This window comes from Arachis hypogaea, chromosome 16, assembly GCF_003086295.3.
Source record: "Arachis hypogaea cultivar Tifrunner chromosome 16, arahy.Tifrunner.gnm2.J5K5, whole genome shotgun sequence".
NCBI lineage: Eukaryota > Viridiplantae > Streptophyta > Magnoliopsida > Fabales > Fabaceae > Arachis > Arachis hypogaea.
The window spans coordinates 134,324,502-134,344,821 of NC_092051.1; the positions used below are offsets into that span (position 1 = coordinate 134,324,502).

General features: G+C 35.3%; 4 protein-coding genes across 6 annotated transcripts; 2 read left to right on the forward strand and 2 right to left on the reverse strand.

The window, feature by feature from the left end:
- Positions 1 to 430: 430 nt before the first annotated feature.
- Positions 431 to 7,697, forward strand: LOC112755103 (uncharacterized). 2 transcript variants are annotated; one of them, XM_025803004.3, is made up of 15 exons: positions 431 to 782; positions 871 to 985; positions 1,059 to 1,170; positions 1,312 to 1,356; positions 1,453 to 1,520; positions 1,624 to 1,678; positions 1,774 to 1,853; positions 1,956 to 2,039; positions 2,527 to 2,640; positions 5,567 to 5,685; positions 5,773 to 5,890; positions 6,259 to 6,392; positions 6,474 to 6,633; positions 6,721 to 6,800; positions 7,399 to 7,697. In XM_025803004.3, exons 1-15 carry the CDS (start codon positions 583 to 585, stop codon positions 7,472 to 7,474), a joined length of 1,560 nt encoding a protein of 519 aa, XP_025658789.1. In that variant the 5' UTR covers positions 431 to 582; the 3' UTR covers positions 7,475 to 7,697. The 2 variants fall into 2 exon arrangements, with proteins under 2 accessions (XP_025658789.1, XP_025658790.1); XM_025803005.3 differs by having other exon boundaries at positions 6,480 to 6,633.
- An 892-nt stretch (positions 7,698 to 8,589) lies between these two features.
- Positions 8,590 to 14,801, reverse strand: LOC112755102 (uncharacterized). 2 transcript variants are annotated; one of them, XR_003178916.3, is made up of 15 exons: positions 14,517 to 14,801; positions 14,131 to 14,394; positions 13,963 to 14,060; positions 13,483 to 13,645; positions 13,279 to 13,389; positions 11,782 to 12,798; positions 11,541 to 11,693; positions 11,366 to 11,465; positions 11,180 to 11,274; positions 10,410 to 10,598; positions 10,242 to 10,298; positions 10,060 to 10,131; positions 9,662 to 9,920; positions 9,426 to 9,557; positions 8,590 to 9,298 (listed from the first exon to the last, which is right to left on the reverse strand). XR_003178916.3 is itself a non-coding variant. In XM_025803003.3 (15 exons), exons 1-15 carry the CDS (start codon positions 14,637 to 14,639, stop codon positions 8,969 to 8,971), a joined length of 3,003 nt encoding a protein of 1,000 aa, XP_025658788.1. In that variant the 5' UTR covers positions 14,640 to 14,801; the 3' UTR covers positions 8,590 to 8,968. The 2 variants fall into 2 exon arrangements, 1 of the variants encoding a protein (XP_025658788.1); XM_025803003.3 differs by having other exon boundaries at positions 9,822 to 9,920.
- A 99-nt stretch (positions 14,802 to 14,900) lies between these two features.
- On the forward strand, positions 14,901 to 16,724 carry LOC112755104 (small ribosomal subunit protein bS21c). The gene is made up of 2 exons (XM_025803009.2): positions 14,901 to 15,448; positions 16,451 to 16,724. Exons 1-2 carry the CDS (start codon positions 15,009 to 15,011, stop codon positions 16,566 to 16,568), a joined length of 558 nt encoding a protein of 185 aa, XP_025658794.1. The 5' UTR covers positions 14,901 to 15,008; the 3' UTR covers positions 16,569 to 16,724.
- A 660-nt stretch (positions 16,725 to 17,384) lies between these two features.
- LOC112755105 (uncharacterized protein At4g15970) lies at positions 17,385 to 19,706 on the reverse strand. The gene is made up of 3 exons (XM_025803010.2): positions 19,457 to 19,706; positions 18,449 to 18,814; positions 17,385 to 18,003 (listed from the first exon to the last, which is right to left on the reverse strand). The coding sequence occupies exons 1-3, from the start codon at positions 19,595 to 19,597 to the stop codon at positions 17,506 to 17,508; spliced, it is 1,005 nt and encodes a 334-aa protein (XP_025658795.1). The 5' UTR covers positions 19,598 to 19,706; the 3' UTR covers positions 17,385 to 17,505.
- Between the last annotated feature and the right edge of the window lie 614 nt (positions 19,707 to 20,320).

Here is a 20,320-nt window from a genome sequence, read left to right on the forward strand (position 1 = left end):
AAAGAAAATGGGAAGGAAAAAAAATTTTAGTATGAATTCCACTAAAAAAATTTTTTTTCCATCACAAGTAAAAAAAAAAAAAAACAGAAAAAAAGGTGTTATATTTTTATATTTTCAATACTACCTTAGTTATATTATTATTAACAATTACCAATATAAATGTAATTTTAATATATTATTATAATAATATTTATATTTAAACATTATATATATTAAATAAATAATTTAAATCAAATATATAAAATTATAATATTTTATAATATTTATAAAATATAATAAAATATAAATAAATAAAAATACATATACTTTATTTTATGATAAAAATATTGATGTAATTTTATACTATTATGATTTTTTTTATTTTTTTTATTTAAATAATTCTTTTATTTATTTTTTCTCTATCTAAATAACATACAAATAATTTATTTTTTTCTTCCATTTTCTCTCCTTTTATTTTTTTTTTCAACATCCAAACAAAGTGTTAATTTTTCTTAGCATAATGACCGACATGGGCATGGCCGTGGGATATTTTGCCTCGTTCGTTATCCATTCTCAAAACACAGCAAGCTCCTCCCTCAAACAATGACCCTCCGTCTTCTCTCAGCTCCACCTTCCTTCCCTCTCTTCACCTGCCATGCTTCCTCCACCACCGCCGCCGCTGCCCGTCCCCTCTCTTTGCCTCCGCCTCCGCCTCCGCTTCCTCAACTCTCGTCGTCACCCCCTACTTCTTCCACTCCTCAGTCCCCGCTAACTTGCGCACTTCACTGCCCTCACTTCCAGTCGTAAGAACCACCCTCTCCTCTCTTTCAGTGTTTCTTTATCTTTTGTAACGTTTGTTTTCTTCACTCTGTATATATAATTTTTTGGCAGGTGCTCTGGGTGCACACACGAGTTCAATCTCCACCGTCCGGATATACTGGAAGATGCTACCGATTTCTTTCGGAAACATGGCGTCTCCGATTTCACTTTCGATACCTGCAAATTGGTACTTTTCGATTTCGTTTTCAACTCCGAATTGTAATTAATTAATTCATTTTTATTTGGATTGGTTTTGTTAGTGGGGTTGGAGGTGCCGTGCGAAATTGGCTGTGCGTGGCTCTTCATCGGACCCTCTCATTGGTCTCTATGAAGAGGGTACTCATAACGTAGTTGACATTCCACAGTGCAAAGGTCTTCGCTTGGCTCTGTTTTATTAATGCGTCTGTGTTTTTTCTTTATTATTAGCAATAATAAATTTCATATTAGTGTTCTTATTTGTTAACATGAAATTATGCTAAGTAAGCTTTCTGGGTGCTGTGATCTCTTGGGCAGCTCATCATCCTAATATTAATGCTGCTGTTGAGCTGCTTAGACAGGGTAATTTTTTGTCATTTTTGTTAACTATTTGCTTATTTTATTTTCTAATGCAGTTTTTTGTTAAGTTCTTTTGGGCCATTTCTGAATTTCGTCTAGGTATTGCTGAATTGGATATTGAACCATATGTTGAAGATGAGGGTACTGGCGAGTTGCGATATGTTCAGGTAAACGGTATGTAATAATATCGAATATGTTAGTTTTTTAGTTCAATTGACAATTGAAGTTCTGGATCTGGAAAGTTTTTTGATGTCGAGTGGGTGTATGCAGATGGCTGTAACAACACACAACACGTCTCTTCCAGCAGCAGAAAGATATATGAATGGTTCCTTGTTGCTATTGAATTTTGTGAATAAAATTGAATTGATATTGTTTTGCTGATGGAGTTAATTAAATTGAATTGAATTTATACTGTTTCAGGAAAGGTTCAGGTTACTTTAGTTTGGAATTCAAGAAATGAAAATTCACCTAGTTCAGATAAATTGAATGAATTGGCAAATGTGAGGTTGCTGCTTCCTTTACTTTTTTTAAATGACATAAGTTACTGTGTCAATGCCCTTTTAATCATATAATAAAGTGATCATTTATATGATTGGCTGCAGTTTCTATGGAAAAACGGTGGGCCCAAGAGCAAGCTTCATTTACTCCATTCTGTGTGGGTCAACTTTCAGACTTCGACAAACAATGTGAGTTAATATTTTTTTTTTTCATATGAAACAAATGAATGACGTGTTTGGCTAAATGGAAAATTGTATTGTGAATGTCATTTGGCAATGATGGACGTATAGTTTCAGTTGTGAAGGAAAGAGGGCGCTCGTTTCTTTACTGCTTTTGAATATAAATCGTATGACATTGTTATACAAGTTCTTGCTTAACACTAAGATGGGGGAAATTGGCCACATGATAGCATTGTATCTTGAATTATTTTTTTAATTGTAAGTGATGCTGGACTATGCATCTTTGCAAATGGTCAAAATGGAACTGGAGTCTGACAGGAATGATTTCATTAATACAAATTTGATGAAGTTTTTGGATATTGAAATTTCATATTTATGTCACTTAAGCTATTCTTTTCTGGGATACCTTCTATGCAGATCTTGCAATCATTTTTTTGTTTTGGCAAGATATTTTTATATATAGTCATGCCTTTAAAATGTTTACTTCATGGCCCAGATAATTTTTGGGAATAGATGGAGACATCTTCTTGGAGAAAGAGATTTTTGGGAACATGTTGGTGGAATTGATGTGTCCTTGGCTCCTTCTAGTTTTGGCCAGGCAAACACTAGGGTAAAGACTCTAATCCTGTGAATTATCATAATCTATTTGGCAATTCTGGAATTTTTTCAATTGATAGTTTCATTCAGTTACCATTGAAGCATGGACAAGAAACAAAATATAAACACTACACATTTATATAGAGATAAAATCATGGTATAGACGTACATAGCCGGTAGATAACAAGTGAAATGAATGGATTTATAAATCCATTCTAATAATGTATTTTATCAAATCTTATCATTTTTGAAAGGTTTGTACTGAAATGAATTGATTTGGGTTTCTTAAGTTTTAAAAGACCTTTTTGTGAGTAATGAAGCACAGGGTAGAAGAGAGAGAGAGAGTTTTGAAGCATATAACTAGCGCAAAGGGTAGAAGAGCCTTTACATGCTTAAGTTAGTTGGGGGGTTATCCTAGCTGGCACTTGCTCTAGCTATCTAACGGATCAGTGATTCACTCGGAAACTGTCTCTCAACAAGTTCCTACCGGCAAGTGCACCGGATTGTCGTCAAGTAAAAATTCACTGTAGAGTGAGGTCGAATCCCACAGGGATTGGTTGGTTGATCAATGTTAATTGGAGAATTATGCTAGTTGAGCGAAATCAAAATTGGGTTGAGATTGCAAAATGTAAATTTGGCGGGAAACTTAAATTGTAAGAAATTAAATGACAAAAATTAAAGTGCGAGAAATTAAATGACAGAAGCTTAAATTGCATGAAATTAAATGGGAATGGGGATTAAGCATGAAATTAAAGAGCAGAAAGTAAATAGAATGGGTAGATCAGAGATGGGGATTCATTGGGTTTCAGGAGATATTGAATTCTCTGGATCAAATCATTTTCATCTCTTCCTCAATCAATGCATTCATTGACATTGCTTGGCAATCTTAGATGATTGGATCCCAATGTTTTGGCTCACCAATCTCTCTAAGCATGAACAATTGTCCAATGTCTTGATTTAATTGCTCATGGGAAGAGTTGAAGTTCGGTCACTGACTATACCACACAAATTCATAGATCAAAGTATTGGTAGGATTAAATGTCACAATATCCATCCAACCTCCAATCTAATCCAATATGAGAAATCAATTCTAGCATGAATTCTTCATTCCTCTCTCAAGGATCCGAAGAATTCCAATTATGGATAGCTTCTCTGTCAAGACAACTATCCAATTGAATTAAGATCGAAAGCTTTCTAACAAAAATCAAGAGAAAAGAAAGAAGATGAAAACTACTTTTGATCCATTGAATTACAATAGAGCTCCCTAACCCAATGAAAGGGGTTTAGTTGTTCATAGCTCTCAAAATGGAAAATGGAATTGAAAGATACATTGCAGAATTCAAAGATTTGCAGAAAAGTAAAATTGGCCGAGTGTCAGTATCCTCCGCCCTGCTAAGTGTCAAAAAAAAAAAAGGTGCTTCTAACTTAAATTCTAAGTTATTTATACACTTTCTCCTATTGATCTTCAATCTCTGAATTGGGCTTTTGGCCTTGATTGAATTGGATTGAGGTTGCGCCAATTGATTTCTGTTGCTGTTGAGAAGAGATCTGTTTGAATTGCCAACTTCTGCTGCTCACGTTGGAGTCAACGTTTGATGGCCAACGTTGACTCAAACGCCCCTCTAAGAAATCAGTTCTGCTTGCTGTCATTGGCGTTTGGTTCAACGTTGGAGTGCCAACGTTCTTCTACCCACGCGTACGCGTGCCTCGCGCGTTTGCGCCCTTGGGGTCAGAATGCGCATCCACGCGTGCGCGTACGCTACGCGTGCGCGTGGATGCAAAAATCCCATTTCCAGTTTTAAAATCACATAGAAGAACGTTGGCCTCAGCGTTGGACTGGCAACGTTCCCTCCAACGTTGGCCTTTCCACGCGTGCGCGTCAGCTACGCGTGCGCGTGGATTGTCAGAATTTCCAATCCACGTGTGGGCGTACAGCACGCGTGCGCGTCGCTACAGATTTCCAAATTCTCCAGAAAGCTCATTTTATCACAACGTTTGGGGTAACGTTGGCTTGCCAACGTTCCCTCCAACGTGGGCACCAGCAGTTTATGCAGAATCTTGCTCTGCTTTCTTCCCAATGTTTGAGGCAACGTTGGTGGTCCAACTTGGCTACCAACGTTGCTTCTTGTGCATCCTTTCCATGCTCCTTCTTCAACTTCCTCCCATGCTTTCCTTCACCTATCATCCACCAATTCATGCATCAAAGCCTTGCTAAAGTCATGAGAATTCTCATCATTCTTAGCACACAAGTAATTATAGCACAATTCTCATAAAATTGCATCAAATTAACCATGGTTGGATGAATCTAGGCATACATGAATTTCTAACCCAATTGCTTACTTATAACTCAAGAAAGTGCATAAAACCTATTAAAAACAAAGAAAATGGCTAGTGAAAGTAGCCTAAGATGCCCTGGCATCAATCATCTTAACTTTTTCTACTTCTTCTAGACTCTTCTAGACTTCTACTCAGCTTACTCTATTATGCCCCCTAAAACTGGCTTTCTACAACTCTGAAAATCTGTTACAAGTAAGTTCTCTCTTAGGCTCAGAAACTTTTCTTTAGATACTGTGTTAGTGAAGATGTCTGCTTGGCTGCTCATCATTGTGGGAATATGAACAACTAGTAGCCCTACTTTTAAGTGTTCGCGCTTTGTAAGAATTAAACCAAAGAGCAAAATTAAATTGATGAGATGGAGGAGCGACATTCATAAAATACATTCTCCTTTTGTGCAAATGTTTTTATTCAGTATTCTTATATCACAAAGGTCCACTTCTAATAACAGGACTAGTATCTTTCTTGCTTTCACATGTGATTTTCCAGCTATTGAATCATTCACTGATGAGCATTCTATAATATAATTGATATTTGATATGTACAAAACCTGTTTATATTGCATGAGATGATAATAACCAATATTGTGATATTCCTTCATCCAGGCTTTTGATGTCTTGCTTCGGAAGTTACAGAAATATGTTCCACATAGGGCATCTGTTGCAGATTTGTATGCTGGAGCTGGGGTAATTGGGTTGTCATTAGCTGCCACTAGAAAGTGCAGGCAAGAGTTTGTGGTTCTATGCCTCTAAATTGTTACTTTTTGTTACATCGCGGAGTTCGAGAATTTATGTTTCTAGTTGTCTTTCAGGTCCGTTAAATGCATCGAGATTAACAAAGAGTCAAAGGCATCTTTTGAGAAGACTATTGGTCGGTTGCCTGCCACAGTTGACAGCAGTATCACGTGGCATCATGCCGATGCTTCCAGAGTTAGTAGTGAATATTTGAAGCCTCATCATACATTCATGTTTTACCTCTATTATTTTTCTGATTTATGTAACTTTTATTGCTACAGCTTAAATTTCGGTGTGCATGTTTCATCAGAAGCATAAAGTAAATGCATTAGAATGATGAAAATTAATGTTGATTCAAAATATCAAGACTAAATTGCAGTCAAATTCCGAAGTGTTAAATTAAACTGATTTCAAAAAATTCAGCACTAAATTGATGGCTTTTACATGTCAGGAGGACTAAAAATGATTTTTTTAAAAATTTTTTTATCAGTCTATGTGATGATTTTATTTAAAAGAATAGAAAGATGAACTTTGGAATTGATTGCTATTATCCTTGTCGCCAGGAACCTTTTTTATGGCTTGTGGGTTCAGATGTTGTTGTTGTTGATCCTCCCAGAAAAGGACTAGATGTATCACTAAAAGATGCATTGCAGAATATATCATCAATGGAGCGAAAAGTCTTTTCATCATTTGAGAGGTTGTTCCTTTTGTTAACAGATGAATTTTGGTAAATTTGAAAATATCTCCCTTCGCAAATTTCTGATTCATTGCAAGTTAGTTGCAGCTCAAACTCAGTCAAGGAAGAGAAACGACCGTGGGTTTTACGTGCTAAAGAAGATTCAGTCCAGGTTGGAAGAAAACCGCCTCCTGAGAACATTCCTCAATCAGTGCCCCAAACCCTGATATACATAAGTTGTGGATGGGAAAGCTTTAAGGAGGTATTCCCATGATTTATGTTTTATGATTGTGCTTCGACTTTTTAAAACTTGAATTATCCATATGTTAATTTGATGAATTGTTGACAGGACTGTAAGTCATTGTTGTCCAGTAAGGCTTGGCATTTGGATAAAGCTCATGGGTTTAATTTCTTTCCTGGTACCCAAAGGTATTTATGTCATTTCTATAACTTAGTATTTGTTTAATTATGTGTCTCTAGTATTTATTCTTGTCACTATATTTTTTATCAACAAGGGGAAAAACATATTTGTGTAGTTAATAAATCTTCATCTTCCATTTTCTCAATTTGAATTACATCCAATTTTCAATCCAGTTCTTGTTATGATTTATCTAGAAACCTGAACCTTATTATTTTTTCGTTTCATTTGTTCATATTTCTCTGTAGTAAGAAATTAGCCCTTGTAGTTCTACTTAAGAGGTATGGATATGTGAAGCACCTGAGAGTTTCAAGTGATGCTAATTTTTCTTCTTTAGTTGAGCCAAAGTAGGAAATAAGAATCAAACCTTATATTCATTTCCACTTAGCCCTAAATGCTATATTCTAAAATAAAAATGAACCAGCTTAATAAATATTTATATAACCTTTATTCTTATAGTTCTCATATACATATCTATATATGGTAGGATACATTGTTTGGTTGATTCCCCCTTCCCCCTTCCCCCTTCCCCCTCTCCCCCCCCCCCCCAAAAAAAAAAAAAGAAAAATGAAAAAAAAAATTGATTTGTCATCTTCCATTTGGTTGCAGCATTGAAATTCTAGCAGTGTTCAAGAGGGGACCTCAGAAAAAGAAACCTGGAAAGAAAAAGAAAAAACACTTGTAATTGTCTGAGAGACTGAGACCTTAAGTCCTTAACTAACATACTGATCAAAATCGAGGAAGTTTCATTTGCACCTGCAACATGGATGGAGCAGATAAATTTAGTAGAAGTCTATATAATTTCCATTTTCTGGGAGGGTTTTTGTGCTGTTGTTAAAAGGAGTTTTGTATAAAAACAATTTTGATTAATTTTTGTAGAAATAATATTAAATTAAATTTTGAGTGTAGTTTTGTTTTTTTTTTTTTGTTTGGTCAAGTGGATTGGACAATCCCTAATCCTAGGTATCACAACACACCCACACTACACACTCACCTACACAACATTTAAAGGTTCATATTCAACACTTGGTGCACTCAATCACAAGGTTTGAATCCGGGTATAGCATATTAAGAGGCATATGGTTTAACCAGTTGAGCTAAGTCTCAATTGCAGTGCGGTTTTGTTTGTGCATCTTGTTTGTCTTCATGCTGTCAATCCAAGTAACACAATCCAGATGAGAAACTGCTGGCACAAGAGGAAAACGTAGCTATGGGTTGTCCCAATGTTTTCTTCAACCATGCTAGATTTTGTTTTACATGTTTAGTTTAGCTTTTCAATTTTATGTAAAATCATGAATTTTGCTAGGTTGGTGATGATTTAAATGACCAAGAACTAACTTTTTGATGAGCCTTTTATTCTTAAAACTAAATTTTATCTGACCAAAAAAAAAAAAGCTCCATACGCAAACATCTTGTGTTAATGCAAGGTCCAAAAAAGGGCCGAACCTAAAGGGTGTAATGTATGCCGTCTAATTTGATAACTACACTACAGTTTGAATCTGTGACTTTGAGATCAAAGGAAGACAACTCAACCAAATCAAGAACAAAAATAAAAAGGCCTTTAATCTCACAAAACAAGTAACAACTTGGGAGATCTCACAAAACAAGTAACAACCGGGGAGATCTATATTCGCTTAAGAGATTGCGGGTTCGAGTCATTATCTTCGATAAAAAAAAAAGGTGAAAACTCAAGTGCAGTTGATAACAACTCAATTATCAACTTCATGTGAAGCCGACTGCACCTGAGTTTCCAAAAAAAAAAAAAAAAAGTAAGTGGGGAGGCATACAAGTAAGCGTATATGGACCAACTTAAAGGACTGTGTGCTGTGCAGCAGTGCAGACATGAAGCAGCACGGCACACGCTATAGACATTATGTTACACAAATTATCTGATGCAAGACATAAAACAAAACGCACCAGCATTCTCTTTACAGTTACTCGTCAACTTAGCTATGCACTCGTGCAAGACATAACCAACACTACTAGATACAACGTGGTTCCTGCTATGCATTCAAGCAACCTTCCATTTTTACAGCAACGTTGCTAACAAAATTTCCGAACAAGTAAATGGAAGAGAGGACACAAGAACGCCTGCCTATTTAACTGTACAACAAAAAAGCAGGCGAAGATTCATCTTTGTATTCAGATACAGATACATGCTGTGATGAGCCACGTTTGATCAGACATTTCTACCCAATCTTGAAGTGACGCTACCAGAGCTGGAGCCAGTCATCAAATTTCCATTAGCAGTCATGTAGAAGTAATTGTAGTTAATTCTGGTGACCAAATCCGCCAAATGTGGGAAATGCCCAACATTCAGTTTGAAAGATAAGACCCTGAGTAAGAAAGCAATGCAATCATCAAACTGTTTCTCTATCCGGTCCACTTCCATCTCGCACCTTGCGTTGATTGCCGAAACAGCTCCACCACTGCTTAACGTTTGCTGAATGGTATAGAAGTCTAAGGCTAAGCCAAGGATGCTGTTAATGCGACTAGCAATCAAAGCCCCCTAAACACAATCAAGAATACTGAAATTAGTCGGGCTTTGCTACAGTGTAATTTATAGATGCACCAATCTAGATTCAAAACAGTGTATTTATGAAGAACACAGAGACCCAAAGAGAATGATAAATCACCAGCTTATCAGGAACCACAAAGCACTGTCGTTGAATGGATAACATGTACGCCTCATGGACTTCAATGACTTCGTCCAGAGATTTAGCTGCTTTCATCCCTTCACATAGTTCACGCCATGCACTGTGATATACCTGCATATAGTATTGACAGCTAAAATTCTCATCTTCCATTAAAAAAATGCAGAATCACATAATCAATATGGATAGAAAGATAATATACTGTGATTGGTTAATACCATAAAAGGAATCAGAAGGCATCAAAAGCCATCACAACCAGCCATTCTATTAGTAAGTAGGTTTCATTCTTTATTATTTATATTCTTCCTTTTCCCTCCAAAATCTAGTGAACAGACTTTGCAAGGTAATTCTTGTGCTTATCTTGATGCATGTACATACCCTATCCATTACATATTGGTGAAAAGCGTCCACAAAATGAAGGAGTTTCTGCTCCACTATCCAATGATGTTTTCTGTCGTTTGTTGAAGATCCTCTACCCTGCAAAGAGTGATCGATCATTTTTATGAATTTCGTAAAATGTAAAAGTATATTGTTGAGTTTATTAACGTTCAAGAAAGATTTAGCCAAGGGAGAACATGCTCCACTGCAGAGAAAGGGAGGTAATCTGTGAAGGCACCTTCCACATCCATCTTCGCACTTTATCTAGTACAGATTTCGCACGCTTGACCTTCAACAAGAACCGCATCACCTAAGAATTGAAAACCAACAAAAGAAATATGATAATCAGAATGTTTAAAATAAAAGAACTAAAAACCTAAGAAAATGAAACAGAAATCCAAAAACAATCCTGATTGATACCTGGTCATATTTCCTAATTGCATCTGCATTGACAATAAGTTCAAGAGGCCAAGGGACCTGCCAACACCGAATTTTCAAATTTACTGTTACTTATAAATCTCTGGAAACTAATATTTGAGATAAACAGTATTTAGTAAGAAACACACAATAAACCAACCAAACAATGACCTTATATGTGAATTTCAGCATATCAAGGCCATCAATTCCAAAGCTATTGATGTGACTTTTATGAGGAGTACTTGAAAGAACACCAGCTGTCAAAGCATGCTCATCCTGGTCAACATTTTTTGTTATTGATACTACCAATGAATCTGGAGTACTTAACAGCATACAATCAGCAGAATTACTGATTGATTCCTGCAGCACACATACATTAAAAAGATTATGATAGCAAACATAAACGTGTTCAACAGAGTAACACAAACAAAAAACAACCATTAAAAGTCATTTCATAGACAAAGAATGGGAAAAATGTGTGAAATACAATATAACCATGTTATGATGTGATCAATCATAAAAAATATTTACCGTAAAATATACTTTTTACCTCTAACGTTTAATTTGTTTCAATTTCACCCCTAACATTTGAAATAAGTTTCAATTCTATTCCTATCATTAATTTTTTACAGTCAACTATTTTTTTCCAAATTCACCCATTAAATTTTGACCATAACATTTGGATTTGGTTGGAGTTTAGGATTAGGGTTGGAATGGGTGGTTAAGCTAAATTTGGAAAAATATTTACTTACTGTTAACTGTAAAAATAAATTAACAATAAAGGATATAATTGAAACTTATTTCAAACATTAGGAACAAAACTGAATGAATAATTTTGAAGAATTTTGAAAACGTTAGGGACAAAAAAACATATTTTACACTAATATTTATTTAGGTAAAACAAATGGGATACTGAGTTCAATAAGATCAAGTAAATCTACCTGTAATATTGAGTTCAATTCAAAATCATCTTCCCATGTTTCACCCTTGTCCAACTTATTGAAAATTAAAGTCAGAAAGTGTTGCAACAAATCACCTGCAAAAGACAAGAACCAAGATGACCAATTGCCCATACCAAGATAGAACAAAATAGTGATGCCCAATATGAAAATCATTTAAGCAGACACCTGAACCCAGCAAGTATATAGCACGCAACACTGCAAGCTCATCCATCAACCTCCATTCATTCATCAACTTCAATAACATATTCCTCCCAATATAATCCACCTGTTCAATTCAAAATTCAATTTTAAATACTAATAGTATGAATCCAGATATTTGATATTGTTTAATGTAATTTACCTGTTTCTGAATGTACATAGATAGACAGTACTGCATAATAACAAGAGGGAGTGGGGTAGTCCTTAGGTCAACATTTTGCATCCAGTGAAGAACCCTTGAAGGAAGAGTGCTGTTTCTCTGGAAAGGCAAAAGCTCTGACACAGGAAGATCATCCTGTTTCAAATTGTATATATATTTTGTTTAGGGCGCCAAACTACTGCAACCTACATCTAATGCTTGCTAGACTAGGAAAAAGAAATACCTGAAATGAAGGCAGAAGTGTCGGAAAAGGAAGCAACATTTCCAGTAGCTTTCTGTCATCCTGTGAGCGAAGATACTCAGGCTCACCATACTGAAAACCGAAAGTATAGTTCGTTCCCTTAACATCAGAAAAAGTTGTACTTCCTCCACCAAATACAGCCGTTCTTAAAACCTCATCATTTAAAGAAGGCAAGCAGAACTTTCGTGATATATTCAATTTTCTCAACACATCACTGTTTTTCCTAAGGTCCATTTGACATACAGCAATAACTGGATTGTTTACATATGATCTCATTAAGAGTTGGAATTCATCTTCAACCACTTTAGCTTCTTTCACTTCTCCTGCATCATTACTAATGCCTTCATATTTTTGCTTCAAATCAGCTGAGCTTTTCTGAGATAAAGCATCATTCAAGAACTTATACCAAATCTTTTCTGAGTGTGGCAGAGCAGTTAGATTTTCATTGCCCTTACTCTCTGTTTTTTCATCCTTTACACAGGAAAGTGTGTATTCAGATTCATACCAGTCATCTTGCCAAAAGTACTTGTGCACATGGTCACCATCACCTATAAGCCCAGCTAGTGACACAGAAAAAACTTCTGCCAATGTTAACCCAGCTTTGTTTTGAGCAGGATACACACCATAGTTAAAATATTTAGTAGTTCCAATCTCATAATTACTTCCTTTGCTACAAACTGCTAATGAATTAGGGGCATAGCGCATCAGCTGCAAAGATTTCCCAGCTGAAACTATTGACTTGGCTAAATCCTTAATAAAAAAGGGACAAGCTGGACAGTCTATTGTGCTCTGTTCTTTCCCTTTAATTGTTCCAGATAAAGAGGTGGATTCCCTACCACGCATTTGCTTGTCATTTGATGCTGGTAGAGGATCATTAACATAATTTTTGGAAGAGAACTCACCATGTAATTTACTATGATGTAACTTCCTTAATAAATAACTCTTCTCCCAAAACTCAGCCTCATCAACTGATACTTCTTTATTAGCAAAAAAGAACATCTGAAAAGGGAGATGATATGATCAATGCCACATGAAAGGATGTTTGGAGTATCTGATTCTGTGTTTAGAAAAATATTACAATAAGAAATATACAGAAAGTGCTTTCAGTTGAAAAGCTACTTTTGTCCAAAATTAAGTCAACCAAGCATGTTCTAACCAGTACATGGCAACAAAAACCATAAATGATTGAACTTGCAGCATAATGTAACAGATTTAAATATTAAATTCATTATAGATCATATATATTGTTAAAATGTATAAAATGATGCCTTAGAACTTTTCAAGAATATTACATAAAAATTGAATAATTGATTGTAACCATTTCAAAAATGCAGCTCATGGTCAGAAAGACTTCATCAATTTGAACCAAGAGAAAATTCCTTAACTACACAACATAGTATACGAGTAACTTATATGACACTCTTTGGTACCAAAGCGAGGAAGAACATTTCCCATGAGATGAGATTCAACAACAATTACCTCGTTAGAAGGATCATCAAGTATTCCTTCAAAAAGCCAAGAATCTAGACCCTGAATATATGGCAATAAGCTTCCAATATACATACACAGCACCATTTGATAAGCTTCATCCTGCAATTGTGAGAGATTCTAAAGTTTGAAAACATGAACCAGGAAAGTTCTCTAAAAAGAATTACAAATGTAACACAGGAAAATAGACACAACCTCACCACCTTGTACAAGACACATCTCATCAAGCTTCTTATGCAGATAGTCAAGCACGTGAACTGCTAGATCTGCTGTTGGTATAGATGCACCAAGCTCAAAGTATGCCCTGGGTATCGCTTCATGGACTATTCGGAATAGGAACTCAGCACCTGAGCAAAGACTACAATCCGCAACTGATCATCAGATACTGTCATGTCCCCCCAGTCACTAAAACAAATAAAATCTGAAGAGATATATTCTAAAATACAATTTGACATTGACTTGATTGTAAGCATGACCTCAGATAAAACAAAGTGACATTGCTTGATCAATGTAACCAATCTCACCTAAAATCAACTTAACAACAAGAAGAAGAAAGTTTTATCCCACTAAGTAGGATACGCTACATAGATCAAACACGAAATGTAATTTTAACAAGCATGCACACAAATAAGATATTAATTCTGCTAAAAGTTCAAATATGTAACAATTAGAAACCTCGATAAAGAATTCGCCAATCCTAACAAGGTGGGAGTGGTTAAGCCATCAGCATTGCCTGCAGGGCTTTCCTCCTTCAACGCAATATCACGCAACCGCTGCAAAACAACGACATAGCATATATAAATTTCGATCTTGTTATGATTCCAATGAGTATGAGACACACACCTTAAGCCAGGCCAGAGCAGAGGACGCAAATGCCTTCAGAGTCGGAGGAGGTTTCGCCGCCGCAGCTTCGACCTTATCAATGGTAATCTCCACCAACTGGAGACAGGTGGCAGCATGGATGAACTGAGTGAGAAGAGAATTGAGACTTCTCTGGGACAAGTGACTCAAGTATATTCCACTCTTGCTACAAAAACTGTTGGCACTGTGATCCCAAAAGAAGAGGGAACCAGAAAACCCTTGCAGCATTCGCAAAATACCACGTACCTAAATCAGAGAGTAGACATTGAAACGCACCAGTAACACATTCGTCAAAAAATCTTATGGAAGCTAAGATTCTACCAAGACATCAGAATTTAAAGGAAAAAGAAAAAAGGATAATGCTGTACGAGTTCGAGTTCATTAGTTCGCAAGGACGATATTGGAGCTGCGAAGTGTATTTGCTTGGCCAAGGGATCATAGATTTTGTGGATTAAGCTTCGGGCAAACTGTGGTTCTGCCCCCATAACCATAACCTGTTTTCTGATTTAGGCACCGCTCATTCACGGTGGATGGTGGTGGTGACGGAAAAGCGAGAGAAGCAGTAGAGATCGGAATCTGTGCCTTTAAGTGTTTTCTCTTTTTTCTTCTTTTGGTGTATGTGCTATGGGTTTGAAATCAAATATCTAAAATACGAAATTTAGTCTCTAATAATAATTATGTTATACGAATATTAAATATTAATTATTAAATTAATCACCGATATAAAATATAAAATATACAAAGAAAAAAGCGATCGGGTCAAGTTCCAACCCGGGCATGGTCCTAGTTGGACATTTAAAAGATAAAACTGAAAAAGCAAAAAGGTTAGACTCTTGTTTCACTCTTCCCCACCTCACATTATGATGGCAGCCTCATCCTCCCTCTCCAACTTCTTCTCATTCTTCTTACCCTCAAAACAACCGCCACCATCTCCGTCGCCACCGCCACCACAAATCGCCATAACCACTCGCCACAAGCCCACTCCCAACTCCGTCTCCCTCGTCGCCCAAAAACAGCAACATGACCCCTCGTCTTCTTCTTCTTCTTCCTCCTCGGAGCTTTCTTCAGTGATGTGCCCTTCCCTGGCGCACGCGAACACGCTGTTCTTCCGATCGGCGTACAATGTGCAGGTGGTGGTAGACGACAACGAGCCCGAGGAGAGGCTCCTCAACAGGTTCCGCCGGGAAGTTATGAAGGCCGGCGTCATTCAAGAGTGCAAGCGCCGGAGGTTCTTTGAGAACAAACAGGACCAGAAGAAGCGCAAGTCTCGCGAAGCTGCCAAGCGTAACAAACGTAGCAGGTGACCTAGAATTTATGATTTAAGTGTTTAATTTAGTTTCGGAAATCGCAAACTGGTTATTTGGTTTGTCTTGAGAACTGACTTGTTAATTCGTGAAACTGCGGAATTTAGTGTGTCTGTCTTGTTTTACTTTTTTTTTTTAGAATTGAGAGTTTATATAGAGTTGATTAGGCCAAAATTGGTTATGTATGATTAATTTTGATCGAAAATGATATATGTTCGGTAATTTTTTTTCTTTCTTTCTGGAATTGATTTTGACAAGCCATAATTAATAATCAATAATAGAATTGGAGAAGTGACAAAGTTTCACATGTGTATAATTGATTTTCACACTATAATCAATTATGGAATTTTGGTTAACTGAAAAACCAAACATGATCTAAAATGCACATAATTGATTTTGGTCTATTTTTCACTTATTGTTAGATTAGGTTATATGTGTTCAAGAACTAGTTCAAGTTAGATGATCTTTTTTGTCACTTTTTCACTTGATTCACAGGCTTTTTAGCGCAGTTTTAGAAGCTTCTAGAAATTTCGAGAACTAATATGAATATATTTGTCATCCATATCATGTTGGAAGTGATGTGGAATGTCAACACCTCATCTAATATGACATCAATGAAAACATGATAGCACAATAATGAAAACATAATTAAGAGGTGACTCGCACTTTACACCCCCTAAAAACTAAATTTTTAGATTTCAGGACTCTTACTCGAAGTTGTGCTTAAATTATAAAATTAGTGGACTGAATGTTGCTTTAAGTGGATGATGGGAACTTATGCTTTTCCAATGGTGCATTGTCTAGTGTCTTTTGTGGTTGTGCTTACATGTAAAACTGCAAATCACTTCTATTGTATCTAGGGTTGGAATGCAACTTTTAAATGAGTCGCTTAAAATGTTTCTGCTTCAATTATATGTGCTGGGATGAGAAAAGGTGTTCGTTTCGTGTTTGCTGATGTAGTTTTCTTCATAATTGTTTGTTTTCGCTGTTGTTTCCAGGCGCCCACCGATGAGATCTCCAATGCAGAACAGGCAGGATGTCCTCTCAACAACAACTAAGAAGGAGGAAGATGATGATAACTGGGATCTACCTGAAGAAGACGGATTGAGCGCATGATGCTTTACATTCTGTTCTATTCTTCGCGTCTTACTGTGAGAGCCTTTTGCTGCATTTAAGTTCTGTTTAGTAAAACAAGTTTCTTGGACTCAACTAGTGTTATGTCCAACATATATTAAGTTAATATTATGCAATTTGTTCATTTGTGCATCAAAAGCTCACTCTGCCCTTGATTCTCTAAAATCTTGCAGCAGTCTGATTTTGTGTCCCTCTTTGCATTATCTGAAAACTCCTCTAGATGTGTAGTACCATTAATAAAAAATCAGATTAGTTATTTATTATCAGCGTCAACGCTGTCCATAATCAAAGAGCATAGTTGTGCCGAAGCAAGGCAGGTGTTGTGAAAATTCGGTTGTTTTTCTAAAGGGAATAATTCATTATTTGAACCTTCAACTAGTCAGAGACCTCTTATTATCACAAATTTTTTGGAAGAACTAAGATCATCAGTTGGTTCTGCGAGTCTTGAGTTATCAGCCTAGTTCATATTTTTGGACTTTGGAGAGTAGATTGAAAACAGCAGAGGCTTCACCTCATATATCTCCAAAAATGTCAAGACAAATGGTCTAAACTAAGAATTTTTTGTTTTAGCTTATCGTGCCAAAAAAAGGGTGCATTTTTAAGCCGAAAAGAAATCAGTTTTTGCATAATCAGATAGAATATCTAAAAGTAACTAGAAGTTTGTTTCTTTTTTTTTGGTGAAAAAAGTAACTAGAATCCTTTTTTTTTTTTTAACACTCGAATAGAAACTGAAATGTTAAATAAAAAAAAAAGGCTTTTAGCTTTAGTCCCATAAAAAAAGTTAGAACAAATGCACTATAAATAACACAGATGTAGCACGTTATATTTCCTGTCATAACTCATACACTAAAATTTACATTCTTCAGGGTCCTCTATTTGGTAAAATAAATTCTTTCTAACCTGAAAATTACATCATGTTCTAAGTAAATTTCCTTCCTAAGCATTTCCATGGCCTCCCCATAATCATTTTGCCCGAACCTGATACATTTTTTCTGAACTGAATCCAATCATCAAGAACACTCCTAAGGTCATGAACCTTGTTTGTGAGATCTTCACAGCAGTTAGCATGGATGGTAGAAGCTTCCATCAACATATCCTTGTTTTGCTGACAAAATCCACCAAAATAAGTTGTATCTATGTGGTTAACACGGAAGCCATAAGCTGCAACCATATCTTGATTTTGCGCTATGGTTGCACATAATGAATCTTCATCTGGAGACTTTGGAAACAGAAACTTGACCAATTTCCAGTACTTGAGGAATTCAAAAGCTATACCATTCGCTTTCAAGAAAAAGATTCCACCGTCGTGAGAGTAATCGCCGCTCTGCACATTACCAGAGGAATCACACGAAATTGAGAGCTCTTGAATTGGATTGAAGTGTGATAACGGACTTCTCAGCCATAGTACATCTGCTTCCTGCAAAACAATAAGTCTCATGCAATTCATACTTTTAATAAACACCAACACTTGACCTTAATTAAATTTGTGTATTTTCCAACTTTTCTTCCGAGATCTCCAGCCATCAAAGGCTATAAATATTAGGGGCCAAATCCCCCTCAGGTGTCGCCACCCCCATCCCGCTTTGAGGTGACGGCTATCTGGTGGCTCCCTGATTAATCTCCCGTTCCACCACTCTGAAAAGTTCTTGACCAGAACACTATACTTTTCTAAAGTAGAGAATTAAGACCCAGGATACAAATACATAAGTTTTGATATTAGTATTATTATCTATGTCATCTCTGTATTTGAGTCCTGTCTTTGAAATGAAACATTATGTTATTTATTAGCAAAACCTAAAAAATTAAAAAATAAAAAAGTATCCATCATCATTTGCAAGTTGAAGGCTGATCAAAATCCATACCGTGAAGATTGTGTTGTAACCCAATTCAAGCATTTCTAACAGAACATTGTTCCTTCTCCAACTGAACGAACTGTGATCTGGGCCTGTGGTGGATTGTATTTTGGTGGCAAAATAATGCACAAAAGTGTTGGGGTGGATGCAATGGTGATGCAAGGAAATGCAGTATTCATAGGCTTTGGGGTCCATGGCTATGACCGCCAAGTGATTCAAGAATCTTTGAGTCCCATCTCCATGTTTGAAGCTTTGAAGAAAAACGTCAAGAATAGATCCAGGTCTTGCCCATGATTCATCCACCATGGTTAGGATGATTGTTCTGTCTGGCATGGCCACTTTCTTCAGCACTTGAACCAACTCTTGTCTTTGTAACTGATAAGTAAGGACAAATCAGCAACAACTTTAGATTTTAGACGTATAATTTTTTTAAATTTTTAGATAAGCAACTTTTTTTGTTAAACTGATTGTTATTGTTTATTAGTGGAACTGCCTATAAAAATTGGCAAGTTCTATATAGATGTAAGCATCTGCTACTCCGACCTTAAAATTCCATACCAAATCAATCAGAGGCCAGCACCAAGCTTCTGAAGACCAATCAGGTTATAATCAAATAATAAATTTATCCATAAAATATATTTTATTAAAAATTAATTTTTTATATTTTATTATTTTAAACGAATTAATAACTAAAAATCAAATCGATTTGACCAATTTATCAATTTTTTATTAATTTTTGACCAATTCACTTTGATAGATATTGTTAAAATTAATTAAAATATTCGATACGTTCCATTCTCAAACTTTTAAAAAATACCATAAATTTAATAATTGAGTGTTACACCAAAATTTTGTCAGTATTCAGAAAAATTAGCCCCTATTTTTATCCTGTCGGCCAATTTTCAGATAATATTTCCCTTCAGATACAATTCACGACTAATTTTACTTTGTTATCTTTGCTAAGAAATAATATCATAAATAAATAAAATGAATAAGAATATGTAAAATAATGCTTACAGTTGATGGAGATTTGAGCACACTCTTTATGTCAGCTTGTTCAAGTGACCCATTATAGTGATACAGAAGGAAACACAGCAACACGATCAAGAAAGCTATCAGAGGAAGATGAAGAGGCTTTCTCAATGCTAAAGCTCTCATGCTTAATTCCCAATGGAAAAAATAATGGTATGGGAAATTTATTCTAAGTTGGCTGGATTATAGAATTTAGTTCTTATGTCTTCTGGCCATTGAAAATAAAAAGAAGCCAAATTACGTATTTAAAGGGCATTTCTTTGCATAAAAGCAGAACCCAAGTGGTTCTCGGACTAAGCAGAAACAGACAATATGGAATAAATGGCTGTCATAAATTTTATTCATATTTTTTCTCTTTCTTTAAAAATTTTCTCTACGAAAAAGAAAAAAAATTTAATTAATTTTCCAAATTTGTTCGATTGAACAATTATTTAGAATTAAAAAGGATATTCTTTCCATATTGTTAAGAGAAAATGAAAATTGTGTCTAATTAAACGAGTAAATAACATTATTCTCTCTTTTATTTATAAAATATATATTTTTCTCTCTTGTAAAATCAAAATATCTTATTTTTTAGTTCATTTAACTACAAGTCTACAATACCCTTCAACAATAATTATAATTATATATATAAATTAGTGATAAATTATTTGATTGATTCAAAATAATAATAAAAATAATAATATAAAATATTTTAAGTTGTTATCAAGATATTTTAATAATAATAATAACAATATAATATTTTTTAATTTGTTACAAAAATATTTAATTTAAACTTTTATATATTACATTATTAATGATAAAATATTTAAATATTACTATTATTATTATTTGGTTGATTAAAGAAAT

What these genes read in the sequence shown, in the direction of transcription:
- LOC112755103 (XM_025803004.3), top strand. Translation starts at nt 583, where the DNA reads ATGACCCTCCGTCTTCTCTCAGCTCCACCTTCCTTCCCTCTCTTCACC. An exon ending in AATTGAATGAATTGGCAAAT is followed by an intron (nt 1,854 to 1,955) that starts GTGAGGTTGCTG and finishes GATTGGCTGCAG; the next exon opens with TTTCTATGGAAAAACGGTGG. An exon ending in GCTGCCACTAGAAAGTGCAG is followed by an intron (nt 5,686 to 5,772) that starts GCAAGAGTTTGT and finishes GTTGTCTTTCAG; the next exon opens with GTCCGTTAAATGCATCGAGA.
- LOC112755102 (XM_025803003.3), bottom strand. Translation starts at nt 14,639, where the DNA reads ATGGTTATGGGGGCAGAACCACAGTTTGCCCGAAGCTTAATCCACAAA. An exon ending in TTGGCGAATTCTTTATCGAG is followed by an intron (nt 13,646 to 13,962) that starts GTTTCTAATTGT and finishes TGCGGATTGTAG; the next exon opens with TCTTTGCTCAGGTGCTGAGT. An exon ending in TTGATGATCCTTCTAACGAG is followed by an intron (nt 12,799 to 13,278) that starts GTAATTGTTGTT and finishes CTCCCTTTTCAG; the next exon opens with ATGTTCTTTTTTGCTAATAA.
- LOC112755104 (XM_025803009.2), top strand. Translation starts at nt 15,009, where the DNA reads ATGATGGCAGCCTCATCCTCCCTCTCCAACTTCTTCTCATTCTTCTTA. An exon ending in AAGCGTAACAAACGTAGCAG is followed by an intron (nt 15,449 to 16,450) that starts GTGACCTAGAAT and finishes TGTTGTTTCCAG; the next exon opens with GCGCCCACCGATGAGATCTC.
- LOC112755105 (XM_025803010.2), bottom strand. Translation starts at nt 19,597, where the DNA reads ATGAGAGCTTTAGCATTGAGAAAGCCTCTTCATCTTCCTCTGATAGCT. An exon ending in TGCTCAAATCTCCATCAACT is followed by an intron (nt 18,815 to 19,456) that starts GTAAGCATTATT and finishes CTTACTTATCAG; the next exon opens with TTACAAAGACAAGAGTTGGT. An exon ending in GTTACAACACAATCTTCACG is followed by an intron (nt 18,004 to 18,448) that starts GTATGGATTTTG and finishes ATTGTTTTGCAG; the next exon opens with GAAGCAGATGTACTATGGCT.